At 34.4% G+C, this 26,354-nt stretch overlaps 2 protein-coding genes and 1 non-coding gene across 3 annotated transcripts; 1 reads left to right on the top strand and 2 right to left on the bottom strand.

Annotated features, from left to right (window-relative positions):
- The first annotated feature begins 399 nt into the window (after positions 1 to 399).
- On the top strand, positions 400 to 5,548 carry LOC133300678 (nudix hydrolase 23, chloroplastic-like). The gene is made up of 8 exons (XM_061500250.1): positions 400 to 649; positions 1,879 to 2,010; positions 3,389 to 3,465; positions 4,103 to 4,238; positions 4,353 to 4,493; positions 4,591 to 4,649; positions 4,955 to 5,029; positions 5,238 to 5,548. Exons 1-7 carry the CDS (start codon positions 590 to 592, stop codon positions 5,013 to 5,015), a joined length of 666 nt encoding a protein of 221 aa, XP_061356234.1. The 5' UTR covers positions 400 to 589; the 3' UTR covers positions 5,016 to 5,029; positions 5,238 to 5,548.
- Positions 5,549 to 11,066: 5,518 nt separating this feature from the next.
- Positions 11,067 to 11,153, bottom strand: LOC133300686 (small nucleolar RNA Z161/Z228). The gene has a single exon (XR_009750092.1). It is a non-coding gene; the product is annotated as a small nucleolar RNA Z161/Z228 (small nucleolar RNA).
- Positions 11,154 to 14,336: 3,183 nt separating this feature from the next.
- Positions 14,337 to 16,325, bottom strand: LOC133300685 (probable L-type lectin-domain containing receptor kinase S.5). The gene has a single exon (XM_061500256.1). It carries the CDS (start codon positions 16,323 to 16,325, stop codon positions 14,337 to 14,339), a length of 1,989 nt encoding a protein of 662 aa, XP_061356240.1.
- Between the last annotated feature and the right edge of the window lie 10,029 nt (positions 16,326 to 26,354).

Below are 26,354 nucleotides of genomic sequence, written 5' to 3'. Positions count from 1 at the left end.
CAAAATAAAAATAACTAAAACATGTTGTTCAAATTTAATTCTAAAAACCAAAAAACAGTTATAATTTTTAGAATTATCTTTATAAAGCAGGTGTTATCAAATACATTTTTTTCTTTTAATTTAGAAAACCAAAGAATTATTTTTAAAAACAAAATTCAAATAGGCCCGGAGATTTTATCAACTGTACTCTTTTGTTCTTTTTTGTTAATGTTAGAAATACGATTTATCATTTTTCTATTAACATGATATAAATTTATTTCCATCAATCCCTTTAAAATTTGTTGCTTGTTACAATTTTTTATATAAAAATATTTTATTAATTCTTACAACCCAAAATAATGTAATTTTGGGGTTAACTTTATTTCTTGCCGAGAGAGCATAAACCCTTCAAACATGGGATATTATTGTTGCTCAAATGTCATTATCTGTTCTCTCTCTACAGTCTAATATGCAGAAAGCTTTTAAGATTCTGGGTTGTTCATCAGTGTTTGTTACTCAACGTTGGAAACCTCGTAGCAATCAAGGGCTCTTCTCCTCAATTTCATTTGAATCATTCTCCCCATACCCTTCTTTCTAACTGGTTCCCACCATGGATTCTTCTTCCTTCTCAGCTACTTCGGATGACACCTCATCATCACATCATTCTCCTGTGAGTGTGTCTATATAAATGTTAAAGTTATTTATACGGGTCTTTGGTTTCTATTATAAATTTGAGATTACATAGCTTTTTATATTTTGTAAAGAACTACTCTGAGCTTATATATATACATATTCTCGGAAGGTATGCTATATATATATATATATATATATATGAGGAAGGATCCTTTCACACCAGTGTCAAATTTGAAATTTGATACCTCATCTGAGAACCGTTAGATAAAAAAAGATCAACGACTCTGATTTGTAAACATGTGACACTATTGATCTTTTTTGATCTAACAGCTCTTAGATGAGGTGTCAAATTTCAAATTTGACTATCAAAGGATCCTATCTCTCTCTCTCTATATATATATTAAAAAATTAAAGTTCAAACTGAATTGAGTAATTGAATTACAACGATGAATATCACCCTTGCTTGAATTCAACCCAAAAGCTTAACCTGGTGGGTGAGGCTGCATTTATGTTATATATCTCTAACACGTCCCTCACACAATAGCTCATTGAGCTTGAAGGGTATGATGCATCAGGCTCAGCCTACCTGTGCTAAAAAATTTAATAAGAGAAAGTAGGGGCAGTGTGGATCAAACCCGTGATACCAAAGCTCTTATACTATATAAAGAACTAATTCAACCCAAAAACTCTTTTGGGTTGAGTTGATTCTTTACAGTTTCAAACTACAGAAAATCAATCTTTATATCTATGTTATTTACTTTGTTGAACCTAAAATTCTCTAGTCTAGTGTGCTTCTAAATTCTAATTGCACTTACAGGTACAATTAAGTTTGATGAGTATGTAAGATTTGAAATCTTTATGAGGTTGGTGTTTAGTTGTTGCCACCTTTTTCAGATAATATAGTTGCATAATGGATTGTGTAAAGCAATCAATCTGTTAAGTGAAGATCCATCAATAGTTTTTAATAGAATGGGGGCGGTGAGATTTGAACTCATTATCATTTAGTCATAGGGTTCTAATACCATGTAAAATAACCAATTTAACCCAACAACTTAAGTTGTTAAGTCAAGTTCCATCAATATTTTCATATTATATTTTTCTAACAAACTTTTGATATTAATTGCTGATTTTCCACGTTCTCAATTAAATAGATATTTTGACACTGTCAAAATCTTAAAATTATTGATCTCAATAATTGTCGTACATATCTTATAAGCATCTATCTTTTCGCTTTAGTACATATTGTTGAGTTCCATTGCAATGTAGGGAAATGTTCAAAACATTAAGTTCTGTCAGTGGTGTGGTGGTTCAACAAAGCATGATAGACCTGAAGGAGAAGAAAGGTTGAGAGCTATATGCACAAGTTGTGGGAAAATTGCCTATCAGAATCCAAAAATGGTAAATGCCTAAAAAATCACAGAACCTTTCAGTTAATTTAATTTAGTGCTTGTACAGAAATAAGAGATAATTTTTATGCTTATTGGCAATTTACCTGTACTGAATAATTTACAAACAGTGTCACTGTTTTTAAGTGGAATGTCATGATGATAGCTGTTGAGATATATAGTCCCACATTAGTTGTATGTGCAACTAATGTGGAGTTTGTAAGGCCTTGGACACTCCCACCCTTTGAGCTAGCTTTTGGGGTGGTGACCTCAAGGTTCTTAACATGGTGTCAGAGCCATCGGAATCTCACCGCCTCCCACTTTCTTTGTAGTAGAATTTCTACATGTAGGTGGGCTTGTATGTTGTCCACCCTTCAAACCCAGTGGGTTCTCGTGTGAGGGGGCGTGTTGAGATATATAGTCCCACATTGGTTGTATGTGCAACTAATGTGGAGTTTATAAGGTCTTGGACACTCCCACCCTTTGAGTTAGCTTTTGGGATGGTGTATCCCAAGGTTCTTTACAGTAGCTGTGTAAGAAGCATGTTACACATTTATGCAAAATGAAATTGGTTTTAGTTGTTCTTTCATGTATCATGTTCTGAAATGTTGAGTTTTGACATCTGATTTGAACATTTTATTTTATTGAATAATTTTACCCTTAAAATTAGGTTAAGGCTTCATTTTATCCCATAATCAGTACTAAGGTTACTTTTAAGTTTTGAACAAGGATATGCATAAGAGATCCTTTTTCTGACACCTAATTATATTTATTATTTTACACCAGAAATTGTTTACTGTTGAAGTTTTCAAAAGGAGGGTTTGGAGGCTATTGTTTTAGTTGTAATAATATGGAAAATAGTGCAGCTTTATGGATAACCGAAACTTAATCCAAGTTGATTTAGGATGATCCTTTACACTGGAAGTGTTTGACAGTTAGGATGTGGTATACAGTGCATACACAATATAAACTTAGAAATTATCATTGTTATTTCTCTTAGTATATACTTTGGTCACAGGTCTATCACTTGTTATTTTTAATGTTATGGCTTTTTAAGTGGTTGAATTTTGACTTTGCCCAGCATTCGTTGATCTGAGGAAACAGATTGGTTGTATTTGTAGTTGTTAGTATCGCATGAAACACGATGCGTATCCTGCGATACGATACAGAAGTGGTATTCACAAATCAGTCTCATTCTCTAAAGTAATTATATTTTTCACAAAATTGGCAGTGTAAATGCAAAACCAATTAAGGATTTGGACGAAGATTCTATGTTTTGAGATGTATTCTCTGACTTTTGTTTGGAGAAATTACTATAATTGTTGTATGCTATTTGTCCTAGCACTTACTACATTCTACTGAACATGACATGAGTTTGGATGGCAAAGTAGGTAGTTGGCTGCCTCATTGAACATGATAACAAGGTCCTCCTTTGCAAGCGGAAGATTGAGCCATCTTATGGCCTATGGTATGAATGGACTTCCTTTTGAACTGCACATTTTCATTGATTTGGGTTACATTCTGTTAGGAAACTTCCTACCTTGAGGGTGTGTGATAGGACGAATTGTAGGAGATCATTGGGGGAAATTGGAGGGAAATTCTGTTGTAAGGTACAGCAGAGAAATATAAAATGAGAAAGGGTAGCAAGAGAAGTTAAGGTAGTAGTGACAAAGGAATGGGAAGGAGAGATTAGGGCTCTCAAATGCCCTGTGTTACTGTATTTTTTCCTTCAATTCAATCTTGTAATCCATTGTAAATCCATCTTTATAGCTGCTGATATCACACTGATATCAGTGGTTATAGTGAAATATTACATAACATACACTTTTCTGCTAGTTCTTATCAATTGGTATCAGAGCTCCCAATCTAAGGCTTTGTGTTGGTTTAAACAAGGAAAAGGAAAAAGGGAACTATAAATTAGTTTAAGCACTACTACTACTAGTACAAGCCCAAGCCTACTACTAATAAATAGTACTAAAGTACATATACTTTTTCTGAGTGATCTGATCCAGTTACTATGACATTCCTTTTCCTGAAATCTGTTTATAAACTGCTTCTCTTATCATCGGTGAGCTATGTTAATTTCATATCTTCTTGTCAACAAGGACACTTCCAGCTGGTTATTTGGAAATTGGAGAGTCAGCTATGGAAGGTGCTATCAGAGAAACAAGGGAGGAAGCCAATGCTGATGTGGAAGTAATTTCTCCCTTTGCTCAATTGGATATTCCTTTAATTGGCCAAGTGAGCAAGAAGCATTTATTTCTTTGGTTTCCCCCCCCACTTTTTTGTTGATCTTCTCCTGTCAAGCTAGAGATTTTTTGTTGTGATTAACTGATTGTGGCATGTTTGAGGCAGACTTATATAATCTTCCTAGCAAAGCTGAAGAAGCCCCATTTTTCACCTGGTCCAGAATCATTAGAATGCCAGCTTTTTTCGCTAAATGAAATACCATTTAATTCTCTATCTTTTTCATCAATGATGGTTACTTTAAGTTTGGTATGGTTCAGATATTTGAACATTTTGTATGCTCTTGGTTCTTATTATTTTTACTTACTCATAATGTATCTTATGGTGTTTTTTGTCCTGGCTGCAGTATGTTGAGGATATTAAGGCAGGAAAGCCCAAATTCCATTATGGCACTATTAACAAAAGGTATTTTCATCTCAAGTTTAGAATTTTTCCCCAAAAGTTCATTTTTCTACTTTGTCTGTTTTGAGGGAAGAAAGTTATTTAACATTTTAAAAAGTAATTGTACTTCTGTTTAGCAATAATTCTGTTGCCCAGCTTAGCTGCATACATCTGATGCCTCATAACTGTTCATGTCATTTATGTTTTGGGATAAATGCTGTAAAAAATCATAAATACTGAAAACATTAGGTTGTTGAGTATTTTTGCTACTTTGCTACCTAGACCTATTATTGCTCATATGTTCTATTTTTTCCTGTGGTTTTTGTTAGGCCTGGTACTAGTCCTTCTGATACTCATGCTTATACATTGGATCATCATATGCTATCATGACCCATGACAAGCTGGTGAGTCCTCTACTGCATATATCATTAAACATAAGAACAAAAATTTTGTACCTCAGCAATTTGGGCGTTTCAATGAGTTGAAACATAATATTAATTTTTTATTTTTTATCATTACCACCTTAAGACCTAAAAAGCTTCCTAACATTGCATTATTTTTTCATATTAATGCATCCTTAGTCATGATGTTTTCAAATTTTGCTGGTTGCAGTACTCTGGATATCTGTAGATTTAAGTAGAAGAAATTTGTTGAGTGCTATCAGCATGTGCAAGAACTCATACTACAGGACTTTGGCATTAGATTGTGGAATCCAGTCAATCTATTTTAAAAACATCATCACTGAAATAACATGAAAGATCTAAACATCACTGGCTTAAATTCACAATTGTTGTAATATTGATTGGCAATTGGTTCAATTCAAGAAAGACATGTTACTTCTGTAATTCATGATCACCAGCAACACCCACCCCCCTTCTCTTCTACTGGATGTATTATATCAGATTGATGGGCTTTTTCTCTCATGGAAGAAAGATTGAGACTTGTTGTATGGATAGAAATTAGGAGGGGATATTAGGGGAAAAGGAGAATGATTGAGGAGAGTGAGAGAGAAGTTAGATCAAGAATAAGGGAAAGACAAGGGAAGAATGAGAATAATAAGAGAAAGACTAAGAGAGAAGAGATAATTTGAAAGGAAGACTGTGATTTCTTAATTTATTTATTGATTCCTCTTATGGTTGGTGGACTATCTATTTGTAGCCATTTACATTTACTAATATATGAAGCAAAATATCCAATAACATAATTTCAAATAAAATAATTAATTATGCTAATGAGATAAGATAAAATAAACTTAAAACTAATTAAGATAAAGATAAATTAAACGTAATTTAAATTCTAAATAGCAGTTGTTACACTTGTTTTATTGGAATTTGGAATTGTATTATGTCATCAAGAAAGATGAAATTCTTTTTGAAGAATGATAATCCCCTGATCTGATTTAAAACCAAGGCACTTTGCAACTAACAGATTCTTTTAGATATTTGATGCCCTGCACACACATTAGAATTTCTCAATTTAGAACCAATTTTCCACTGTTACGAATTAGCTTGCACCCATCAACCACCTTGATCCACTGATGATTAGAATAACACTAAAATTTACCATCTTAAAGATAAGGGCTTTTTGATCCTTATGCCCCTTAATTAATAATTAATTACCAAATTGCCCTTCATTCAAAACTATTTCGAAAATTTACCCTCCCCAACAAACATAACACCAATCTGCCCCTGTTTGACCGTTGACCACGAAGCCTACCCGAGTACACCATTACCTACCCGGGTACACCATTATCTACCCGGGTAAATTTTGAAACTTTTTATCTACCCGAGTATGTAGGGGTGTACCCGGGTAGAGTTCTTGAATCTGGGAAAATGTTTGAATTATTTACCCGGGTAAGGAGCAGTGTACCCGGGTAAATCGCGTCCAGAAACCCCAATATGTATGGGTTTTGGCCATTGTTGCGAGGTATAGGGTTTTTGAAACCCCAAATCTTTCTCTCTTACCCTCTCTAATCCGAAACATCACACATATTTCATCTCATCATTTCAGAAAGCTGAATCTTGGTGGGACATTGAGATTACATCTCCACACTCCCATTTTGTGCTAAAAAATCCGAACCAACCTCCAAACCCAAAACCTAGATCTAATTTTTGTGTGAAAGATGAGTTCAAGTCCAAACATGGTTCCTATAGTTATTTACTACAATGGGAGGCATTTTGAAGGTCCGAATGGTGTCCGATTTGAAGGAAAAACAAAAACGATGAAAATCAAAGTGGGCACTACATGCAATGAACTGAAGGAGAGAATTCTTCAAAAAATGGGGTCAGAAGGCATACATTGATTTAAGGTTATTGTATTACACATCAATTACCAAGATGCAAACAAAATGGATTGAACAGCACCTGCTGCTGCATCTGCAACTGGTCTACCCGGGTAACTCGTAATGATATACCCGAGTACATCCTACCCGGGTAGACCAGTTCGTGGTACCCGGGTAGACCAGTTGCAGATGCTGTTGCAGATGCTGTTTTGGCAATTTTTGTTGCATTTTGGTAATTGTTGTGCAATACCTACATACGGTATGACTTGGGGGTGGATTGATTTCGTAGAAATAGGATGCAGTAATCAAGATGTGCGCCAATGAAAGTTGAACATGAATATTAAAGTACTTTGAGTTGAATTGATTTCCAAATTAATTATGACAATATTAATGCAAGGTCCCATACTAATACATAGAACCAACAAGTCTGAACGTGCGCAAAACGAAAATTTCATTCATTCAAATTTTGAACATCCAGTACAAAAACATCCATGCAATGTAGGTAAAGTTCCTAAATGTACCAAAATGACTACATTACATCAAACTAAATCAATGATATGAAACCCTATGGACACACTAATCCGATGGCGTGTCCTCCCCATTCTCTTCATCCGATTGTGTGTCATCCCCATTGTCATCCTCCTCCTCCTCCTCCTCCTGAGTATGGGCACCCTCGCCAATTAAACCCTCCAAGCGTGAAACCCTTGTGTCCAACCGTGCAACCCTTGTGTCCATCTGGTTTCGCCACTTGCTCGTGCTCTGTCTATATCCTCTAAAGTCAGTAGTCAGATCATATATGGATGCCATGACATGATCAAGTGTCCATCCACCCTCAGGAGGAGCTGGTGGTCGCCGACTGCGGGTGGGACGTGTCGGTCTGACATCAACCTCAGCAACGCCATCATCATCGTCATCATCATCAAGGCCTACATCATAAACCATGAAAAACAAACTTCAATACCACATTAAAAATTAAACAACACAAAATTGCATAAACTCATAAAGACCAACACATCACCTGCAGGTGCATCCTCCATCTCAGCATCGTGGTGGAATGGGATCTCAGGTGGTTCTGGTGCCTTCTTCCACATCCAGATACCCGCTCTGTTCGGTAGGATCCCACACTGCTTCAGGAGCCTCTCACCAAATATAGCATTCCAGCCTCTGGCGGTCTTCAAGGTCTCTGTTGCCATAGGCACTCCAAATCTATGCAGAATCTTCTGCACCAGAAATGCAAAAGGCAATTCAGCCTTCTTTGACTTGGCTGCCTTCCACATCAGTATGCATATGTAATGCCTCCAGTTCACCTGCTGACTGTGAAGGAGGGCCCACAGGATGACAAAGTCCCCTTCCAGCACCTTTGAGTGATTATGCGGGCGCTGGAAAATAATATGTGTCACCACATAATGAAGAATGCGAGCAGAAACTGACAAGTTGCTAACAGGATAATGAGCAAAATGACCGGGCTCAGCGTCTGCCCTCCTAGTCTCTGTAACAATGGTCTCCCGGTTATAATCACCAAATATATGATGGCTGTCTCCATCATATAGTGCTGCTCCTGTGACACCATCAAAATCGAACCCCAGTAGCTCCGTCCAGATAGGAGCAGTCATGATGATATCAATCCCGCAGACACGGGAAGTCAGCTCGCCTTGCGAGTAGCCAAGGTTCTGGTAGAAGGCTCTTACCATAACCTCCGAGTATGGGCACCGCATCTCCGCCAGGTGAAGTAAATGTGTCTGCTCAAGAAGCGGCACAATGTCAAAACGCTCTAGGTTGAAGAATGCCGAATCCAGTGATTTTGGTTCGCAGATCTTCCGGGTCATGAAAAACTTCACGAACTTCTCGTGTGAAGGTATATCATCCTCAAACAAATATCCGAACGTCAAGTCCGGAGCCTGACTCGAAGCAGCCTGGGGCTGAGAGGATGACGACCCATCGTGACGACTCTTGGTTCTTCTCTCGGAATGGGTCACTGGCAGCTTTGAAACGCGTCGAGAGGTCATTGTGTCACACTATTAAACTGAAAAAATAACCAAAATCAGAAATTAGATACATGTTAGGGTTAGGGTTAGGGTTAGGGTTAGGGTTAGATTCAGGGTTAGGGTTAGGGTTAGGGTAAGCGTATGACATACAAATTGATAAAATAATTCGGACAGAATCAAATGATATAAACGAAAATACAATGAATCAGAACAGAAATCATAACATAATTGAAAAAACTGAAAAAAAAATGCACCTTTGATCGATTTCAATCGGTAGAAGGCAGAGAGGTTGCAAGGTCCGCGAATGATGATCACAAACAAGACGAATTGGTGCAAGATTATGCCTGAAATCGCTCAAGAAGACACTCCTCCAGCAGCTCTACTCGGGTACCCCTTTTGTGGGTTTTCGAAATGGGGCTGCTGGGGTATTTTAAAACCCTACCGTCGATGTTTACCCGGGTACACTGCTCCTTACCCGGGTAAATAATTCAAACATTTTCCCAGATTCAAGAACTCTACCCGGGTACACCCCTACATACTCGGGTAGATAAAAAGTTTCAAAATTTACCCGGGTAGGTAATGATGTACCCGGGTAGGCTTCGTGGTCAACGGTCAAACATGGGCAGATTGGTGTTATGTTTGTTGGGGAGGGTAAATTTTCGAAATAGTTTTGAATGAAGGGCAATTTGGTAATTAATTATTAATTAAGGGGCATAAGGGTCAAAAAGCCTAAAGATAAGGCATGGGAATAACCTAAGGGAGTGAAGATATTCTAACTATAAAAAAATTTCACTACTAACTTATTTTATTACCTATTACATCATCATTGGATCAAAGAGAGAGAATGTTAAAAATATTTGAAGAGAGAGAAAATATTAATCTAATAGTGATTAGATAGGTAGTAAGTTGGTAGTGAAAGATTTTGATAGTGAGAATATCCCTACTCTAACTTAAGGAGGAATTCACTTATCACTAATTAAGTTGATCACTTATTACTATTATTAAATTTTAATTATTGATTTCTGTTAATCTAATAGTTATAATTTATTGGATGACACTTATTAATTAATTATTAATTCATAATAAATTATAACCATCATATTAACGAAAATCAACGGTTAAGATTTATTGGTAAGAAGTGATAAACTTAATTGATGTATATCCTGTTCCACAACTTGATAACTAACATCGTTTTTTTTTTAAAATAAAAAATGCCTAGCTAAATCTGAAATTCTATTTTGTAGGCTAATTAATGAGTCATTGGACTAAGCATTTCAAAATTATTAGTCAATAAATATATTTAGAAAGTCAATAAATATATTTCTTAATAAGCTAGTGGACTAGCATTGTAAGCTTTTTAAATAAGCTTTTATATATGTAGTGACCTAAATAAACCTATCCCATTTAACTATGGGCAAATAATTTCTTATGTTACAAGAATATTTAAATATTTAATCGATTAAATTGAATATTTAATAAATTAAATTTAATCGATTAAATGGCGATTAAATCTTTAACTTAATCGATTAAATTTTCAACTTAATCAGAAGAATAATCTTATGCATAGGAGATTTAGTAGATTAAATAGAAAGATTTAATCGACTAAATTTTTAAGTCAATGATTTTTGTCTATTTTGATCACTTAATCAATTAAATTTTTGACTTAAGCGATTAAAGAGGAACAAATTGATAGATAGTTCTGAATGAGAGGCAAAATAATTATTAAATAATTAATGAGAAACAAAAGAGTGAAAAAGCCATCATATTCTAGCTAATTTTTTTTTTATCTACTATTCCTATCATTCTTTGACATATCAGAATTTCAATAGAAGACAAAATATCAAAATTTCAATCCATGAGAAAAATAATAATAAGGTAATTGATATTTTGATTTAATAATATTAATTAAATTAAGAGTTTTATGTTTGTTATTTTAAATTTATTTAAAAATATTATTTTGTGTATCTCTACTAAAATAACATAACTTTATTTCATTTAAAATGAAATAAACTATCCCATTAAACAATGATAGATAAAGATAAGCCGAAAAAAAAAAATGGTAAAATAAACTATCCCACGATGCATTTTCTTCGTGACAAAAATTGAAGACGAAGAACGAAAATTGAAGACGAAGAATTTTCTTTATGACAACGAAGAAAGGAGAAAAGAAACGAAAACCATCAGAAATAGTGGATTGTTGCATCAAGTGAATCTCAGACGACCGTCGTGAGAAAATTTAAATCCAAATTCATCATGTGATTTTCAAACTAGAAGACGGAATTCAGAAGATTAACGAGGAACAAAAACAAAAACAACAGCAACAGAAACAGAAACAAAAACAACACGGAAAGAACCAAACAACCAAGTATGAACTTCGAATGAATGAGAGAGGACTGTGAAGAACGAAAACTATTTAAAGGGGAGGGATTAGGGTTTGGAATCAATTCTACACTTACTTTTCATTTCAAGGCCCAACATCATTTTGGCATCAGTTACTGGGTTTATGGGCCTTGAGTACTGGCCCATTATGCATTCTCCGCGAGGTTTCGGTTTCGGTTTCGGTTCCAAGACAAGGGCTTCCTCCTTTTCATATGAAACACGGCGTATTTCCTCTCTTTCAAGTCAAACCTTACCTACAGTGTAAACGAGTCAGACTACTTCTCATGAACTTACAACCTAATTTACCTTTAGTTTGATTTGACCTAATTTATTTAGATAATAGAGCCGGTTTAGAATTTTAGCAAAACTCGTTTAAAAATTAAGTCATAGACTCTCTTTAAAAAGTTGACCTAAAAGCTTGTTGCTGATTTTTTAATTTATTTTAATAAAATAATATATTTACGAAGACAGACAAGGGCAAAGAAAAAACTCCAAACAATAATTATTTTACGAATTGTTATAAACATTGTTTAAGGATCATTGTGATATGTTAACAAATATATTTGAGAATTTTTATAATTTGGATTCTTATTGGAAACATTATTTGATCAATGAAGAATTTTTTTTTTTATTTTAATTTGTTTTGAAACTTTGTAGGCCTAGAAGGTTTTAAAAGCCATGTTACGCTTTTCATTTTTTACAATAGACCAACTCAGCCCTATATAAACCAAGCATTAATATACTAATAAATTAGTATAGGCTTCAAAGATTTTACATAGGCTTATGCTATTAAGATCAAAGTTTGTCCTAGTCTGAACTTTTACAGCTCTACTTGCCTACACTTTTTTTTTAAAAAAAAAATTCAAAAATTCAAATCAAGTGAAGTGGAAATGAATCTTCTTTAAGTGACGGCATATTGTGAGATGATTTTAACTATTAATGAATAAATTAATGGTAATAATTTTATAACTTTCTATTCTAATATTTTTTCTTAATTTTCTTTTATCATTATTGATTTATTTTTATATAGTTAGATCCTCTCAAATGACATGATTATGTTAAATAATATATAGAATCGAGGAACATGAATTAGACTTAGCTTGATTCAATTTTTTATTTTATTTTAATTTTTTTGTGGTACTATACTATCATCGCGCAACAATAAATATGGATTTCCGGGATGATATGGATTTCCATTCCCTCCGTAAGGTTACAAAATCATTCTCGTTCTATACTATTGTTGAGTAACTTGTTTTTTTTTTTGGGGTACTCTGAGTAACTTTTTATTATTACTTTTGTAGACGCAACGATCTAACATTCTGAACGGTGCCAATTACAGGTGGTAAAACGGGTCGGTTTGCTCTGACCCATCGCCAACCCGTTAAAAGTGGGTTGGTCCGTTCCGTTCCGTCTCGCATTTTGAATTTGAGTTGAAAACTTCAACCTGCTTCATTTTATGTTGTGTTGGCGGGTTAGCGGATCAACCTGTTTAAAAAATAAAAAATAATTAAAAATAACAAATAAATTATATTTTATATAGGTTTGTTTTTTCTGCAGTTACTGTAGATAAATTATCTGCAGTAAGCCCAATACACTGTCATTTTGGGGCAAAAGTTATGGTGTTTTTGTAATTTTAATTTATTTCAGGGTTATAATAGTATTTATATTTATAATTTTTTAAGATTTCAATACCAAAACGACGTCGTTTTGGGAATAAATGCAGATAACTTCTCTGCACTAACTGAAGAAATATTTTTCCCTTATTAATATTATAATATTACTTATTTTCATATTACATTCTCCTTAATTTTTTTTTCAATCTTACGTCTAAATATATGCTAATATTTAGTCAGATATTCTTTACAAACTTGTTTTTATCTCCATATATAAATTACCTTTGTCATAAATACAATTTTTCTTTTATATTTTTTTATAGAGAGTACTAAGATGACAAAAAATTGGATATCACAAAAGCTTAAAAATAAATAAAATACTACCTAATAGTAAAATAAAAAATAAAAAATTTGACCCCGCTGGCCAACCCACCCCAACCCTCCGCCAACTCGTTTTGACCCACAACCCAACGGGGCGGGTTGAGGCGGGTTGGTGAGTTGAAATATGTAACCCAACCCGCCACGTTTTGGCAGGTTGACCCTAGTGGCGGACCCACTTGCGGCAAATGCCCACAAGCGCGGTCATAAAAAATTTTACTTCAGTTTTTTTTTTTCTTCTTTCTTCTTGATTGTTGGTGGTTATTTGTCTCTTGGTTCAATATATATATTAAGAGTAAATACTCCTTTAAGTCCCTAACAAAAAATATGGTCTCCATTTTAGTCCCTTACAAAAATAAATTAGTCTCGAGGTCCCTAAAAATCTTAAAGTGGATCAATTTAGTTAAAATCGTGGTCTCTCATAAATTCAAAAAAGACCTACATTAGTCCCTCAAAAAGACCAAAATGAGTCAACTTTGAATTTCATATGGATCAGGTGACTAATTCTTTTTATAATAGACTAAAGTGTGAATAGAGATTTTTGTTAGGGACCAAAAAAGATATTTATTCTTATATTAGTTAGTAACGTAGTAACGTACATAGATGATTAAATTAATGTAGCAACGCAAATTAATTAGAGAGAAAACTTATTCTTTCTCCCCTGTCACGTACTCGTTTCCCATGCTCTTTTTATCCTTTGTTTTCTTTTTCATTTTTATGAAAAGAGAGGATTGATTGCAAAAAAGATTCGGGGTTGGATCCGCCACTGGTTGACCGTCGAGTTCAACCCATTTTGCCACCTCTAGCGCCAATGTACCATAATGAAAATAGATCATATATAAAATTATGCAAAAAAAAAAAACACATGGGTTTCAAGTACATGGAAGTAGAAATCATTCATCCAGCAACAAAACCCATATATGCAAGGGTTGAATGTAATCTTACACAAGAAAAAAAAAATTGTGTGCAAAGTATCTCTCTCTCTATATATATCAAGCTAAAACACATATTTATCATCTCTGTACATATTGATTGATATATAAAAAATGATGATGATCTTAAAAAGCAAATGATTTCATCTGCCACTGATATCAGAGAATATTGGAGTGGCTGATCCTTGGATGAGTGAGGTATCTTCACCTTCTTTGAATGATTGAGGCATTGCAGGCCAAACAAAAGCAGGTCTTTCCTTAGGTACCATAGGTGGAGGTGTTTCCCCATTGAGAACTTGCAAAACAGTTCTCATAGATGGTCTTTGATGTGGGTTTGGATGGCAACAAGCCAAACCAAGAACAAGCACACTTTCCACTTCTTCCTCCTTTATCTCTTCCTCTTTACTCATCTTTTTATCCACAGCACTAACTATTGTTCCTTTGCCATAAAGCTTCCACACCCAATACACAATGCTGTTCTTGTAGTCATCCTCTGAACACAAATCCCCTGGCCTCCTTCCACACACAACCTCCAACACAAGCACACCAAATGCATAAACATCAGTTTCCACTGTTGCCCTTCCTGTGAGAAAGGTTTCAGGTGCCATGTAACCTGGTGTTCCTGCAATCTCTTTTGTTGAATGGTGAGTTTCATTTCTCTTCTCAATTGTACGAGCCAAACCAAAGTCACCCAATTTTGCATTGAATTCTGAGTCCAACATTATGTTGCTGGCTTTGATGTCTCTATGAAGAACCCTCTTTTCACAACCATTGTGAAGATAGTCCAATGCTTGAGCCACCCCATGTATTATACTGTGTCTAATTTTCCAATTCAGTGTGTCATTACCAAACTTGTTATCATCACCAAAGAGGTACTTGTCTAAGCTTCCATGAGGCATGAACTCATAGACAAGGAGAAGCTCTTTGCTCTCATAGCACCACCCTGTGAGTTTCACAAGGTTTCTGTGGTGAAGGCTTCCAATTGTTGTTACTTCAGCTATGAATTCTTGCTTACCTTGACGTGAGTTCTTTGAAACTCTCTTCACAGCTATCTCCTTGTTTTCCAATAGACCCTTATACACTGTTCCAAAACCACCTTGACCAAGCTTATTTTGAAGGCTGAAACCACCCGTTGCTTTTGTGATTTCCCTTAACCGAAACTTCTTTGGAGCCATAGATGAGTATTGAATTTGATCCTCTATTCTTGGAAATGCATCCTCTGGCTTCTCCATGCTTTGTTTCCTTTTCCAAACCAAGAAAAAAACCACCCCACATATGATAATAGTAATCACAGTTGTAATTACCGTGACCCAAATCCACAATAGAATTTTATTATCATTTGCAATATCTATACCGTTAAATTCCCATGCTCTTACACAGTTCAACTCGGTGTATATACTTGTTGAAGCAGAGAAACCAAGATAAACCTCTTCTTGAAGATAGGAAGATAGATTAAGAGGTGGAGATACCAAAAGGGTCTCCATAAATTCTTCTGAAGTTCCATTCATGGAACCAAAAACAGATATTATATCATTGGAATACTGAATCCTCACCGTTACATTTATACCAGATGAAACATTGATCCCATAGTTTATCAAAGGTACCTGTTTTATTGAGTAGATGCTATTTATGTTGATGCCAACATGGTTGTCGGGGCCATCTTCAGTGAAACTTTTTCGTGTGTCAAACTCCACTGCAAGAATTGGAGATTGAGAAGTTCCATTGGTTGAAGCATTTACAATACCTAGCCATTCACCTGAACTGTTTTCTGGGAGAGTGGTATCTGAAGTTAAGATAAAGGCCAAGCCTTCTCCACCAGGTGAAGTTTGGGGACCAATGTTAAGCACAAAAGTGGTGTTGAAATCAGCAATTTTGTTCTTCTTCTTGCTCCAAAGTTTGTATGGCTTTTTGTAGAAAGTACGTCCAGAATAGTTCGCTATTACACCACGAATATCAGGGGTTATTTGGATAGCCTCTAAGTATATTTTTGAGTTTTTGCTCAGCAATAATTCAGCATCATCCTCTGGTTGGAAGGTAGGGAAATTGAAATAAAAGCAACTAACTTTGGTTAGGGTGATGGAAATGAAGATGATAGCTAATAACTGATGTTTAACTAGCCTAGAAAAATCCATGTTCTTAGTAGGAGAATTTGTAATAATTTCAGAAAAGGTGAAGGATCATCAACAAGGGATTAATTGAAGGCCTATTCTGACTTCTGAACTGTTTATGATAGAATAAACCGTATATGAAAGTAGTTTATTAGGTAAGATTAAGTGCTATAAATATATTTTTTTTTCTTTTAATGTTAAAATTTCCTTGTCTTCTCAGCCTATCTGTTTCTTGGAAATCTCTTGTGTCCTTGAGGAAAGAAGATTCCCCCCCCCCCCCTCTTGAATGATTTTATAATATTAAAATGAGGGGCAAATATTTATCTTTTTCAAGTGAAACGACCTTCTTTTTTTTTTTTTACATATTTTTCTCCATAATGCTCTCTTTTTCTTTCTTTTTTTAATTTTGTGGAAGCTGGAGAATATAAAAGACCAATGTATATACACCTATGTAGCACCGATACTGACACGGGACACGTAATACGATACGACACGACACTCCGACACGTTAATTCTAAAAAATATTAGATTTCGACACGTTAGGACACATTTTGATATTAAATAAAATATTCAATAATTTAACAAAAAAATGAAACTAAACTTATAATATTCATCAATTTTGCAAAGAAATATAAGATATTCCAAATATTTATATTAAACTCAATAAAATGGTAATCGAAATTCAACGAATCTAATAGTTGAAACTAAAAACTCAACGCAACGCAATCTTTGAACATTTTTTTGAATTTCTATAACACGTGTCAGACACGACACGTCAGGGTTTTTGAAGTGTCGGTGCTTCCTAGATATACACTAAAACATGGTTGCTTTTTTTTTTCCTGTGACGTAAAATTATATTTTTTAAAATGATAAATATTTTTTCCTTAAAATAATGTTATACCTTCAAAATAGACGGTTTGACTTTGATGTTAAATGGAGGATTTATCCTATTTATTCTATTTCTTAATGTTTATTCAAAGGTATCAACGACTCATTCTAAGTTCTGCTATAGTATTCCCTTTAATTAGCTTACATAGCACCCAGTCAAATTAATGTGTATCCGCGGACCAACATGGAGTTTGTCCATGTGAAAATATTCCATAACGCTTCTAATAAAGTATACTAAATTCCCTTGAAAAATAATAGTCAATGAGTGAATGAACAAGTTGTACTTGTCTGAGTCTTCCTTCCACGCATAACACGAGATCACCTTTAAACTGTTTGTATATATATTGTTTTCTTATTTTCTATCGATTCGAATACGTCTTATATTGGAATTAAATAGTTGTTACAATAATTATTTATATTTGACAAACTAAAACATATACGACGGAATATAAGTTATCTTACGACTAGGGTGAGTTTATAGTTTTTTATTTATAAGACTATATCTTTTTTGCTGAGAATAAGACTATTTCTATTGTTTCTCAAATCAAACGCGTTTCAGCATTTTACCATTTACTAGCTTTTTTATGTAAAGAGTCAAGATTTTGTAGTTTTAATTTTAATTTATTTATAAATTTTCTCAATGACATGTATAATTGATGATTAAACCCAACCTAAAAAACTTTTCATTTAATTGACAACTTTTGTATAAACATTAAACTTTTTTTTTTTGTTTTAGAAAAAAAGTATCACAATATTTTGGCTCATAATTCAGGTTAGGATCGACAATTTACGCGTCTAAAGCTCAAACTCAAGACTACGCAATTATTGTTGTCCAAATCGTATTTTAGATCGTAGGATCCTAAGATTTTTGACAAACAACGATCCAAATCTTATTGTAACATCGGTGCGGAGTGGGATCGTGAAAGATCGTAAAATCAGAAAACTGGAAGAAACAAGTATGCTTGCTTGGGTTTGCACAAAATCTTAAACTATTCCCAACAGAATTAGTCTCATCATGATATGAATATTTTGGATTCAAATAAGATTACTTCGCGTGAAGAATGTATGTAGTTTATTAAAAAAAAAATCTTAAACTAGAATTAGCTAAGACGAATGTACCGGGGAAAATGATGAACTTGTCCCACATTAGACTTGATATATCTTTTTTTTTTTTTTTTTTTTATACTTAGACTTGATATCTCTTTTACAATGGGAATGGTTAATCAATCATGCACTCCCCTGTTCATATCATTTTTAAGCTATTTAAATAGGGGAAAGATATTGTAACAACCAAGTTGTGTTACTACTAATCAATCTCACTAATTAGATTGATTATGTTGATCTAACGGTTATATTTATTTCCATCTTTGTATGGTCATGATTTTCCAAATTTAATACTTTATATTTATTTCCACCTTTGTATGGTTATGATTTCCCATATTTAATGCTTTCACTTTAAATATGGGGAATCATAACCATACAAAGATGGAAATAAATATAAACGTTGGATCAACATAATCGATCTAACGGTGAGATTGATTGGTAGTAACACAACTTGGTTGTTACAATATCCTTCTCCATTTAAATAATCCCGAGACACTTGAAAGGAACTTATGGTTAGGGACTCCAGAAATAAAGGGAATATGAAAATTGAAGTTTGTACGGATGCAAATTGGGTTGGAAGCAGTATAGATGGATGATTAACTTTTAAGGTTAATAAAATGTAAAGTGTGGAAGTATAGGGGTGTAAATAAATAAGGTGACTTGCTAGGCATGTCAGTGCTTTGGTTTGATTCGTTTAAAAAATAGTATAAGTTTGGATTTATTAAAAAGCTTATTTAAAAATAAAGTCACAAATCTAATTTAAAAGGTCTGACCTCTAAATCAATCATCACTGGCCGACTGCATTTAGATTTTCTTGCCATAGCCTTTAAAGGGTGAAGGACCTCCTGTATGCTAAAGAGAGTTTTGAAGATCTCATAGCAAATTGAAGAAGTGAAGCAACTTTGGGGTAGATGTCTTTAGACTTTTGTAACACTCTTAGTTATATCACTAAGCATTATGATCAAGCTCCAATGCATATCATGCATGCATCTTATTGTTGTTGTTGAGAACATTTTGATCTTTTAATTTGATGAACATGCATTGAAAATTTGATTTGGAAAAGTATATTTTAAAAGGTGAAAATTCGAGATTTCGAATTCTATTGTTCCTTGCTGGTCTCCTTGCATGAATGAGCATGCCTCGCGAGTAGTAACCTTGCTTGCTAGCCTTCCTCGCTTAAGCGAGCATGCTCGCGAGCAAACGTGAACTTTGTTTAAAATCAACATCTCTGTTCTGTTTTCTCATTATGCAATATTGTTATCTCTCACTATGAAAATCTTCTCTCTTATTGCGAAAAAGACTCTCTCATTCCATCATTTTCTAGAATCCTTCTTGAAGAGTAAATTTCACTCAAAAATTTCATATTTGAGTGTGAATCATTGATCCAAGAGTGTGTGAGAATCTCATCTTGTTAATCCAAACCCTATCTTCATCTTTCTCTCAAGAAAACCCCAAACACCATGTGGCTTCCTTGTTGTTTTCATCGCTGATTTTCTGAATATTATTGTGGGAAAACGAAATTGTTTCTTTTCTCTACAAGACTGAGGTATTGGAAACATTCGAATTAAGATTCTTAGAACCAAAGTGAAGAACCCTAGCCTCATCACTTTGTTTTTTGTTCTCTGAAAAGTTGAAGCTCTTGTGGTAACACTCTAAATTTGATTTTTGAAGACTTCTCTTAATTAGTGTATTCTAGAAACTTGAATCTCTTGCATTGTTTTTCTGTTTTGAATTTTAATTGTTAGATAATCAAGTTCTTTGATACAAAGATTATAGGGATTCATTGTGATATATCTTGAACAACTCAAATCCTTTGTTAATCATTGATTTGAAGCATCTAATCTAAAATTTCCATATTTTTTAGTTCATATGCCTTAGGAATTTTGAGTGGTATAATATGAAAATTTAATATCTTGATTGAGTATTTCAGATTTGAATTTGTTCTTTCATAATGGCATATTCTGTTTAATTCTAATTGTCTTGTTTGCCATTGATTAGAGACTTGATCTTGTAATATCCAAGCTCCTTATTGCATTAATTTTAGATATTTTGATATATAATCTTGGAGCATTGGTTTTGTTCCTTATTTGATATATCTAATGTGATAGGACATTGTATTCCTTGATTATTTTTCTATTACAAATATGAAAGTTCTGTATTGTGTGTTAAAAGTGAAGTAACTATTTGTGTAAATCTGTCCTAGGTGTGAAAAGGTGCAACCAAGAGGGTTGACAACCTTTGCTTAGCTTGAGACTATTTCTCAAGGCTTGGAGCCTCAAGAATCCACTACGGAGTGTACTGGAGTTCTTTTCTGAGAGGAGTTGGTGAGCTCATAGGTTTGGTTTGAGAAAATTCTTAGAGCTCATAGGTTTTGATTGATTGCGTGTGTTGAGTGTTTGTAAAATGCGACGTTTGAAATCAATAAAATATCTGTGGCTACTTCAGTCTGGACGTAGCATCAAATTGCACAAAGGGGTGTGAACCAGGATATACCGTGTGTCTTTCTCTCTACTGATTTAAATTCTAAATGTTAGGTATAAAGTTGAAAGCATCACTAATTCTGGGTTGTAAATTGCTATATAAGTTTTTTTTGTTTGTTATATTTCCTATAATGGTTCTTTACTGAATTGAAAAGTGTTGTAATAGATTTTTTGGTTTCGTAAGTGTGCTACAATATCTTTAACAATTATGTTCTCTGATATTATAAAGTGTTGTAATGGTTTATTAATTTATTTGTCATTTGGAAATTAATTGTTTCCATTTTCTGTAAGAAAGCTTGTAACTGTGCATTTACTGTGTATAAAAAGGTCAAGTACATTTTTGTTGTTGTTAAATTTCATAAAGCATTGTGAAATTTGTTTTGGGTATATAGGGACTTAAGTAAACTTGTAACACTGTTATAATTGTGTGACTGTTTACTGAATTGAATTTAGAAAAATTATTTGAGAACAATCAATCTAATTGGGTTGGTGTATTATTTGAACTGATAAGTTCAAATTTGTCTAGACATATCAATTTCAAAGATCTATTTGTAAAAAGTTTTTTGAAAAATTTGGAAACATATATTCACCCCCCTCTAGGTGCTCTTCCGCATCCTAAGTAAAGAAGACACTTGCCTAACAAAGAGGTCATAACCCTATTCCCCCAAGTAAACACAAGAAACTCAAAGTAGAGGATCCTTCACCATTTGCACAGCTTAGTACACCCGCTTAATGGAGCATTTCCTCACATACGTAGTGAGGTATATGACAAAACAATTATTATTTCTCTCTCTTATAATGAGAAAATATTTTTCACCTATATACATCTCTTTATACATCAAGATACGTTTGCTAATCATCAGTTTTATGAGTTTTTACTCTGCCAAAATATAGAGGTATTGTGCCTTGTCATGTCACTACAAAAATTTAAGCATATAGTGGGGGTTATATGTACAAATAGTGAGGGCCTAAACCTCCACATATTACATTTGTGACGTTCAACACACACGCTGGTATGACGTTCGCCACAATATATATTGTAGCATTTTTTATGCAGCAGTTGACATGACCCCCAGTATTTGTTGAAGCAATTTGTGGGGGGTTTTTGACCTTCACAAAACGTTGCACGTTCTGGCATTTATAAACCTTTACAATATGCTTCATTTTTGAATGTTTTCTAATCCCCACAACAAGTTTCATTTTCTGGCATTTTTTGACCCCCACTATCTGTGTTATTGCAGTTGTAGTTTCCCCCTAATTTTATAGTTGTTGTTGGCTGCATTGAATGTGATTAATAATTTGAACGGTGTCCCCCTCGTGTTTATAACCATCTAAAAGATGATTCCATATGTCTCTAATGCATGCATACGTTTAGGTAAAGGGAACATGTATGTCAACAAACGTGAAATAAAGAGTTTAAAAAAACTAGAAAACTAATTAATTAGTTAAGAAAGCTAGGACAATTGAATATTTGCTGGTCACAATTGCCATATGGTAAACATGTATTTTGCAGTTGTACACATTCAAACAGACATAACGTTTATCATCTCAAAAAAACTAGAATGCATAAAGGTCATTGCCTTATATACAAAAAGAGTAGGAAAGTTACAATTATCCTAATCCAAATTACACAAAATTCATTCATCTTAAAGCTCCACAATCCACAATATATAGTGTCGACTCATGCGTGGTGTTGGGCGAACTTCACTCCCTTCATATTGTCAAAGAACAATTTATTGTACCCTTTTAGTATGCTACAACGAATAAAACACTTCACTCAAGAACTAGTATTATAGAGTTCAATATTAACAAATAAGCATATAAAATCATTACCATTGGAGTAGAAACAATGCCCAACAATGCATCCAACTCTGGAGGAATTTGTCCATCTTTCATTTGTATTTGTATATAAGCAAGCATTACAGTCTGTAATATCTTGACAGTTTCCTCCAAAGTAGAAACAATGCCCAACAATGCATCCAACTCTAGATATTTTCAGTGGAAGCAAGAAATTGTTGCTGCCATCAAGGGTGAGCATTTGAGAACCCTTTCCCATTTGTTTTTCCACTTGTTTGTAAAACATTATGTTGTCTATATGTGTATTTATAAATTTCTCTGTTTTCATGCACATGACCTGCTTGATGCAATGTTTGTGTCAAGTATGAAAACTAAACTAGCAGTTCGTTGAATGTAATCTAGGCATCCCTTGGGCAAAACTAGGGAACCTCTTTCCCTTCTCCTTGTGTCTTTGGTTTTCATGTCCATAAAAAGGAGTTTTAGGTTGCATGTCAAATTTTGTTACTTATAAAGATGATGCATGTTTTGTTTAAAGTATAAATATTAGAAGATGGCTACGACATATTAAATATAGAGGGAAGGATATATGTTTCTGTCGTCTATTTGTCTGACCATCAGCCCTAGAAGATGTTTGATGAAATTCACTTGAGAAGGTTGAAATGCACTTAAAAACCAAACATTTTTCTGTTTGACAGCAACCAAATCATATCCTACTTCTTTGCTAAATCACAAACTTGTTGAATGATAGGTTAACCAAAAGGTTGAATCTATAAATGCTAGAGTAATCTATAAGATAGCAAGCTAAGTATTTGTGTCATGGAATGACTATAGGTGGAATCAGTGATCCTAAAGGAGCTTCAAAGGAGAGCTAAAGGTTAAATGGAATCTTCGCCACAATGTAAGTGTGTAGCTTCATTTAATTGCATTGAATGGCTTGCATGACCTTGTGTGTGAAATGTCATGTGTATATACTGTTGCAGTAATGATTTTTATGGGTTGAGTGATTCCCCATGACTAAATACGGGTTGAGTGATTCCCCATGATTAAAGATATGGGTTGAGATTGATTCTCCATGACTGAATATGGTTGAGTGATTCCCCGTGATTAAAAATATAGGTTGAGATTGATTTCCCACGGTTTTATGTGTATGTGACAAGTTGGCTGCTGTTTATGTGTATCTACTAATGTGTTTTATGCCTTGTTCACTTATTGAGTTTATCTCACCATTTATTGGGCTGCTATTTTGCAGGTTTATATGAGTTAAGTAGTGTTGGCTTGAGGACTGTTATGTTGATTGATTTGTGACTAGAGAAATGAACATGCATATATTGTTAAATTTCTAAGGAGCTTTGTTTTGAGAACAACTATTTTAGTAGATATGGTAGCCAATCAGATATGTATGTCTATGTTGTGTAAAGATGATGATTATCAGAAATCAGGTAGAAACTTTGGTAATGTAGCTGAATGAAATTTAATTGTGTATGTATAAAAGTAGTCCCATGGCTATCAATATTCCAGATTCTTTATTCATTTTTAAGAAATTCATATCTAGTGTTCTACGTGTTCAAAAATTGCAAAATATACCCCATTTTAAAGATATGGATGTGTAGTTTACTTGGTAAAAATTTCAAGGTCATTGAATGTAGGAATTGGTATAGTTTAATGATTAAGGGAAAGTAATTCAGAATGACTAAATTATTGTTAACAGAACTTAATAAATCTAGATAGCTGTAGTATAATGGACGCTGTAAATTCCATAGACGTCTTTCTCTTACGAAACTTGTTGCATTGGAAAGACAAGGTCTTTAACTAGCATGTATTAAAATCTTTTAATTTTTAGAGTCACCTATGATTAACCGCTCACCATTTAAGTTAAGAGAAATTTTAGTTATTTCACTCACATTTTTGCTCATAGAAAGCCTATTTTAAAAATTCATAAGTTGCTCCATAGACCTCTGATTTGAGTGATTCCAAATCTTCCTGAACGCTTTATTCCTCTAGTTACTTCCTATTAATTTTCAAACTAATCAGAGCGCACACGAGTTCTTACGATAAACAAGAGTACATGGCCTTGTTTATTGTTGTTTTCTGACAACAAAAATGAGAGAGAGGTATAACTAGGACTCTAGGTACTCAAATGATACTTTTCTCACATGTTAGTCTGCATATTATTTTATGATACTGAACGAAACTTTAGGGACCATATTAAAAGGAAATAATGCCAGAAAGGTAAGATTTGCGTATACTTAAGGTTTTCGATTGTAAGCAATCAACACTGTATATTTTATATTTGAACTGTAGATGCTTTTTATTCTCTAATTAAAGACTCGAATACGATTAATAGTAAAACTCTTGGATTAAGTGGTCCATATGTCTGGCCATTGGATTAATGAAAGGTTCGGTTTTTTGTTTTTTACAGATGTCGGAATACATAGTGATTGTTAATCATCATGGTGGTATTTTAGTAAAAGATGAAGATGGTGTGATGACCTATATAAATGGGAGGGTGGACTCATTTCCAGAGATAGACATTGACTACTGCAATATCTGTGACCTTGACACCCTGTTTAAGCAATTTGGGTATGAAAAATGCAAGAAAATGATATGGCTAAAGCCTGGTGTACCCCGATTTGGAACAAGGGCTGAGACCACTTAGTACCGATTCGGGTTCTTTGTCCAACAAGTATGGAAGAACTTCATCAAGCAATGGAAGGATAAATAGATAAGAGGAATTGTGTGGGAATGTGCTAGATGCACCATTGTTCCCTAATTTGAGAAGGTAATGCTAAGGCTGAAGACTCTAAATGAACTAGCTTGGAAGTATCTTGACTAAATACATCCTTCATGTTGGGTTAAGGCATACTACAATCACTGGCCTAAATGTGACAATATTACAAATAACATGGCTGAGGTGTGGAATGCAAAGATTGTGAATTACAGGTCCAAACCTATAATGACTTTATGTGAGGAATTAATGTGCTACATAATGCGAAGGATGAAAGCACACAAGAGGATTCTACAAACATTTAGGGGCAAGATTGCACCTGCACAGTAGAAGAGGCTGGACCAGTTGAAGGTGGAAAGCAATTCTACATGGACTGGATACTTGGTCCAAGATGTGTATGAAGTCTCTGGAAAGGGTTAACGCGTTGGGGTGAATTTAACTCAACAATCTTGTAGTTGTAATGTTTGGCAGCTGACTGGATTACCATGTGAACATGCTATTGCTATCATTGCACACAAGAATGAACCTGTAGAAAATCATGTGCACCAATGGCTGACAGTGGATACTTTGCATGCCACTTATGAACACACACTCAACCCAGTCAATTCACAACAATATTGGCCTGCTTGTGATGCCCCAAAACCACTTCATCCACGCTTGAAAAGGCCTATTGGACGTCCAAAAAAGCATCGCAAGAAGGATCCCACTGAAGAGCTTATAAAGACCAATAAGAAGCTTAGAAAGACTTACATAGTTCAATGCTCTAAGTGTGGTGAGACTGGTCATTACCCCAAGACATGTAAGGGACCTGCTGGTGGTTCAAAGTCAAAGACTAAACCGGTTAATGTTGAAGTTCAGTCAAGGACAGTTGAAGAAATTATCATGAGTCAGGGGTGCCCTGAACCAGAGACAAGCAGCCAGCATGCAACAATTGCAGCTGAACCAAGTTCCAGAGCATCAAGAGGTAGCAGCCCACCTCCATGCAATCCTGCTGAGGCAGTGACCAGTGAGACAACAACTGCAGCTACCAGTGGTACCAGGGCCAGATTCATGAGCTTC

This window comes from Gastrolobium bilobum, unplaced genomic scaffold (genome assembly GCF_033153095.1).
Source record: "Gastrolobium bilobum isolate Gb01-03AN ecotype WA unplaced genomic scaffold, APGP_CSIRO_Gbil_v1 utg65199, whole genome shotgun sequence".
In the NCBI taxonomy this organism is placed as follows: Eukaryota; Viridiplantae; Streptophyta; class Magnoliopsida; order Fabales; family Fabaceae; genus Gastrolobium; species Gastrolobium bilobum.
The sequence above is the reverse complement of the archived record's forward strand: the minus strand, read 5'-3'. Positions and strand labels throughout refer to the sequence as shown.